Genomic DNA, 6679 nt, shown 5'->3' with positions numbered 1-6679 from the left:
AACTAGCTTTTTAAAGGCAATTTGGAGGGGCTCAGACAACTCCGGCTACTATAGTACCATTGTAAATGCACTGCGAGGAGCCGCCGGAACCTGCAAATCGTAGCTCCATCAATTTTCCGGTGCAGTTTGGATGTTTCCGGACCCTGCTTGGAGCTGCTACAATTTCCTACAGTGTAGAACAGTATCCAACAGTACCAAGGCAGGAGGAACCGGAGCGCCTGGATTTGCACCAAACAGGCATTTAGTCCGTGGAAAGAAGGAATATATAAACAATTATTTTGTTAGTTACACGATATGAATAAAGTAGAGGTGAGTTAAATAGGAAGGTAAATATGAGAGGTCAGTTAGAGTACAAAGGCATGTAGAGGGTTGAAATCTGAATAAAGGAACCATACTTGAAGGGATAGAGGATCAAAATTTGAGCAATCCATTTGAATTGCTCTGGAGAAGTTCAACTTATGACAACACGGATCTATAATTTGGTAACTAATAGTTTTTAGCTATCACAAAATTTCCCAAAAGAAAAAACAAATAAATAAAAGAAACAATAAAGAATTAAGAAAACAACTTGACTATAGTTAAGTTTTAGTTCAGATGAACACTACAACACTACGATCTTTAAGTATTATATATAGTCTCCAATAGACGCAAGCGGCACGACTGGTTTTCTCGCACGAATCGGGCAAAGCCCCAGCAACACTACTGCTCCCTTCCCTCGGCTATCCCATGCCACGGCAGCGCCATCCCACCCCCAGCGATGCTGGCCTGCCCCTGTCCTGAGCCTGGCTGCTGCAGCTGCAGCATGGCAGGAGGCAACGCCGCCTGAGAGCTCGAGCTGCCATCACCGCGAGGCGCTACGTGTGTCTGCCGCCCGCCCAGGCCAAGTTGCCACCCGCCGGCCGCCATCACCTCCTGCTGGTGCTGCTGTTGCTGCAGCACATGCAGCTGCCGCATCATCACGGCCGACGCCAGCGCCTGCTGCTCGCCGGAGGCCACTTCGCCGCGAAACGCCGCCGTCATCATCTCCTCCTGCTGCCGCTGCTGGTTCTGGTTATGTTGCTGCATCAGCTGTGTTACCATGGCCGGTGGCAGCACCTGCCCGCAGGATGCACCCTCGCCGCGTGACGCCGCTACCATCATCTCCTCCTGCTGCCTCTGCCGCTGCATGTGCTGCACCATCACGGCGTGTATCAGAGCCTGCTCATTGGAACCCCCCTCGCCGCGCGACACAGCCGCGGCGAGCGCCTGCCAGGCGCCCGCGGTCATCATCATCTCCTGCTGTTGATTATGCTGCTGCTGCTGCATCACCACGGCCGGTGCCAGGGCCTGCCCGCGGGAGCCGGCACCTTCGCCGAGTCCCGCAGCCACGAACGCCTGCCACGATGCAGCGGGCTGCGCCGCCTGCCACCCTCCACCCGCGGCCTGTGCCTGCGCCTGCGCGAGCGCAAGGCGCGTGCGCGCGGCCTCCTGCTGCTCCTGCTGCTGGCGCTGCGTAACGGCCGCGCGCACGCGCTCCAACTGCAGCAGCTCGTCTTCGACCACAGCCTTCTCCAGAATGAGCTGTTCCTCGGTGCGGTTGAAGCCTGCCGCGTGTTGCTGAGTCATGACGTTGAAGGTCAGCACCTGCTTCTCGAAGTGCTCGAGAAAACCTTCCACCTGGGCTCCCATGTCATCATCCCAAATCTGGGCGCTTGACTTCTCTGTTGTGGTGGAGATGCTGCTGCTGCCGCCATTGATGGGCTCAACAACGTCATCGTCCTCTTCACAGTCTGCGAACACGTGGTAGGGCAGCAGCCTGGTCATGATGTGAAGAACACTATTAGTTTGTCAGTTTAGAGTGTCTGCTTAGCATGCCAACACTTGACGACTGATATTCGTATGAACAGTTCTTAGAGTACATGATATATAGTCTCAAAGGCTAGGCCCCGTTCGGCTTGCTGAATCTTGACTGAAACTCTGAAAAACACTGTTCTGGCTGAATTGTTGTGAGAGAAAAACAATGTTCTGAAAAAACAAGCCGAATATGGGGTAAGCCGAACGGGGCCAATTGAAATTAAGTGACAAATATGCGATCATTACTGTTTTGATTCGGCAGGTGTATGAGCTTATGAGGTGCCATTAAAGATCGCGAGAACTAACCTTTTCACTTTTCAGGGATGCATCTAGAGCAAGCACTGATATATGTTAATCCTAATCTCTTTGAAATTTCAATTAATATTATTTGTGCTATATAGCTAGGATGAGTTTGCAGAACGGTGTGCAAAATGTTTTCCATCTAAGAACAAGCAGAGAGTCTTAGACCAATAAAGAGATCAATCATTCAGTACTGGTAATGCACTTAGCAGCTGACATTCAGTAGTCGCAACTGATATACAAAACAGTTAGTGGAAAAAAAGGATGAGCTATCAGACTAGAACTTGACAGCAATAGTAATTTTACTCGAGTCAAATAAAAAGTTGGATTCAGATGCATGCCTGTATTGTTGATTATTAAAAAAGAAAATTATGAAAGGCTAGCTAATATTCTGATAGGTAATATACAAAGTCTTATTATAATTGCAGTTTTTCAATCTATTGATATCACTCAAACATCTGTCCCTACAAATCGTCACTTAAGAACACGATATTCTGTCAGGAATCATGAAAGAGAAATCCAAACAATCATACATCTGTCCCTACAAATCTGTCACTTAAGAACAGGATATTCTGTCAGAATTCATGAAAGAGAAATTCAAACAATTCTTGGGCAGGGTAATTGTGTCCTGTGTTTACCATACTGAAATTATTCCACACAAATCCAACAGAATCATCACGTTTGATGATTCTCAAACCATTCCAGTTTTGACACGTACCACGATAAATCTCTACGCCGGGAGCTAGGTCTCTGCATATTTGTAACTCTTGTATTTTTTTTCCCCGAATCAAACAGTGCCACGCCAAGGGATCATATAACTCTTTTCCCAGAAAAAATCAAACTCACCGCACCAAATCCTAGAGAACAAATCGTAAGCCATGGAACCAAATCAGTCCACGAAATCAACCGCGCGTTCACTGTTCCCTGACGATGAGCTAACCCCAAAAGCTCCTAACGCGCATTTCGGTGAAAAATCCAAGCGGAATGAACCGTGCGTATGTAGCAAATACGCACACGCTCTAAACCGCGTGTGGTAACGCTAACACCACGCACGAAGGCCAGCAACGGCCGAGAGAGAGAGAGAGAGGGGAAGATCGAACGCGCGCACGCACCTGCTGACGGCGTCCTCGACGGAGGCGAAGGGCGTCCTGAAGTCCGGGTTGAGGGCCTTCCATGCGTCCTCAAATGCCATCTGTTCCGCCGCGCGCGTGCGCGCCGCCTCCGCCGAGACGAGACACCCGGATCCCTGCGACGGAGGCATTCCAGCAGCGACGAGGAAGCCCTGCGGCGGCTGCTGCATGGCGGGTCGGGGTCGGGGCCGCGCTTGTTGCGGCTCCTGTAGTAGGGCTTGGTCTCCCAATAGTCGCTGACGCTGGACAGTGGGGGCAGCGGTCGTCTCTCTTTGGTCTCCTCCCATTCTCTGTCTCTCTTTTTTTTTTAAAAAAAAATCACTTTGGCTCTTGACGATAGATGCTTATATTGCTTAGACGTGAAGTATATAGAATCTTGGGGTGTCACGTTGTTTGCCAGTGCTACTGAATTTAATTTGGATATTAATGTGTCCTATATATAGATGTATACTCATTAATTTGAAGAGGAAACTGCACAAGAAAAACATAGACTACTATGACCACTAGTGCTATTAAAGGTGTATTTGGTAGAGTTCCACTTCCACGCAACACTAGATCTAAAAAAAACTGACCCACTTTTGATTTTTTTCCGATTAAATGCCTCTGCTCCACGAAACTCGTTTTAGCGCGTTGAGAATCCAAATCGTTCAAGGAGAAACCTCACCGAAAAAAACTATGTACACGTAAGGTGTCGCAACGCAAATCTGAAACAAATGCAATGAAAGTTCCCCCAACAAAATAAACCAATGAGTTTTTTCAAATAAAAAGGCACGGAGCATATTTGTTGGCTTTCTTCGACTATTTTTAATATCTCACTCCTAAAAACTAGAAGACAATTTTCTATTATGAATCCTACTATTTCTAAATCACCTCAGCCACGTTTATATTTTATTTGTCTCTTATACATTTGTATTAGGAACCATGTCCTTTCTCCTTGTTTTTCTCCACATCCTTACACCTCCATATATACCGACCGATTGGATGCGTGCGTATATTGCGGTGTGATTGGATCGATTTTCCCAAGTGCCCAAAGATTGAGAGTAGTTAAAATAAAAAGCTATTGGAGAGAGTTTTTTTTTTCTTAATCTTACTAAAAAACAAGATTGGGAGTGGGTTTTGGAAACTCTTGTAGATACTCTAAGAGATTGCTTGGATCACGACTCGATTATTATAATCTAGGTTATGCATAGGATTATTATAATAACTAGAGTGTTTGTTGATTCATTATGGTTGGTTAAAGCGAGAAATTCTTATTTTATCCTTTATAGTTTGGAAGTTGGACAATCAATTAGGGGCAAAGTTTTACTTTCAACATCCATAATCCCCTATAACCTTTATTTCACCTGGATTATGAGATTATGGTAATCAATAGGTTTGACTGTAACAATCCACATATAATTAATCCTGCTTGGATAAAAAAAAAATTACATAATCTAATTATTATAATCGAACGATATCAAAATAAAGAGCCTAAGACCATGAACGTGCCATAGGTTCATTCCATAGCAATAATAATATATATACATAGCGAGGTCTTATGCATGCCAGATTTAAAATATCCACCATTTAAATATGCAAAGTTGGATATTTTTCCCATGTCTCTCTTCGCGCCAATGTGAAATCTCATCATGATTGCTGTAGGTTGGAAGGGTATTTCCTGTCCATACAAAAAGAAAAAAGTAATAAAGATAAATAAATATATGTGTAAGGAAACTAGCTATTTGTTGATAATTATTATTAATGATCAATTAGGGATTAATCCCAAATGGTGTCCTTTCACCTCATCTCTCTAAGACTTGTAACTGCCTATCTGGAACTTGTATATATACGTACACACTATTCATTGGAAAAAATATAGATAATCATTTGCATCACATTGTCTCTCACTCTCAATTCTAAACACTATTATCGGTCTCTTCTGCCATGTACTATTCTGTCCTGTGTATTCTAAACAGTTTAAGACAACTTAAGGAAATACTTAAAAGACCCATGTGCCTATGGATTAAATCTAATTATGGAGTTTCTTCTAAAATTATGGTTTCATTAACAAATTTACCAAATCTAAGCATAGACACACTATGTAGAATGCATTATATTTCAATATAATTTTTTGAGGTCATATAACATATTATATCTATTTCAGGACAGAGGGAGTATATAATATATTAAAAATTTTCAATAAACCATATATTCAATAATATTTGATTATATGCAGCTTGTGCTGACACAATTATTGAAGGCCCCTTTAAAATGCAAGAATTTTTTTGAAACTGTATGAAAATTGTATAGAAATTTATTTTTATAGGAAAAAAATTGCAGGAAACAATAAATTTTCCACGCTCTAAAGAAAGCCTGAATGTGTGATTCTACATCCCTCGCTTGTGCAAGGCTGTCAGGTGCCAGTGTGTCAAAATGATACTTAGTCTACTATACTATATTTATGGAATATCAAATGTAGAAATAAAAAATTAGTACCTATATAATTTTTCTCTTGTATTATTTTCCTTCCATTTTTGGTATTTAAGAGCATCTGAGATGATTCTAATGATATCTTGCTATCAAATCTATAACATACCGGGCTTTAAGTACTACAAAAATACGAGCTTCCAAATTTTTGCTTGAATATGTCACAACTTCAAAAACATTCTGCAGCCACAAACCTCTTGCCACACCATTGACCAAGTTGATGCCATGACAAGATGTTTTTGAAACAAAATTGTTTTTTTCCAAATAAATTAAATTTGGTTGAATTCAAGCTCAAATTCAACGCAAGACCACTTCACATACATTTTATATTTTATTTAAAATGAAACCCTGACTCCTAACTCTCCCTTTACTACTACAGGAATCTTAACAGAGGTGGACAAAATCGATTAACCGAGGCGGGCAAGCCAACCGCCTCCGATGAAAGGTCACGGTTAATTGGGTCTTAACGGCCAACCGTCTCGGTTAATCGATTAACCGAGGCGGGCGCCTAAAGGAAACCGCCTCGGTTAATGACCATTAACGGAGGCGGTCGTCTAACATGCCCGCCTCCGTTAATGTCTTAACTGAGGTGGTTCTCTTGCATTGCCTGCCTCCATTAAAGTATTACTGGAGGCACGGTTGTTACTTGCCCGCCTCCGTTAATATTTTCCAATTAAAAAAATAAAATTAGAATCGGCAATTTCATTTAAATTTGAATCGAATTCTATTTTCGCAAATCAAACACATATACAAGCAGAATCAACACATATAAACACATATATTACGCATATCGAGCATAAAGATATAACACATTCATTGGTGTCATCCATCATCAACCAACATCATTCAAAGTTATTACACATGCACGATGTCATATGTTTACATGTGAAACTAAGATCACCCCGCTAGTTTATCCTTTTCCCGAAAAGGAAGTCCGGCAACGTGTAATC

At 42.6% G+C, this 6679-nt stretch overlaps 1 protein-coding gene across 1 annotated transcript; it reads right to left on the bottom strand.

The window, feature by feature from the left end:
* Positions 1 to 523: 523 nt before the first annotated feature.
* LOC136495285 (chromatin modification-related protein eaf-1-like) lies at positions 524 to 3494 on the bottom strand. The gene is made up of 2 exons (XM_066491251.1): positions 3246 to 3494; positions 524 to 1795 (listed from the first exon to the last, which is right to left on the bottom strand). The coding sequence occupies exons 1-2, from the start codon at positions 3431 to 3433 to the stop codon at positions 700 to 702; spliced, it is 1284 nt and encodes a 427-aa protein (XP_066347348.1). The 5' UTR covers positions 3434 to 3494; the 3' UTR covers positions 524 to 699.
* Between the last annotated feature and the right edge of the window lie 3185 nt (positions 3495 to 6679).

Source organism: Miscanthus floridulus, chromosome 12, assembly GCF_019320115.1.
Source record: "Miscanthus floridulus cultivar M001 chromosome 12, ASM1932011v1, whole genome shotgun sequence".
Classification (NCBI taxonomy): Eukaryota; Viridiplantae; Streptophyta; class Magnoliopsida; order Poales; family Poaceae; genus Miscanthus; species Miscanthus floridulus.
Note: the sequence above shows the minus strand (reverse complement) of the source record. Positions and strands in the feature narration are given on the sequence as shown.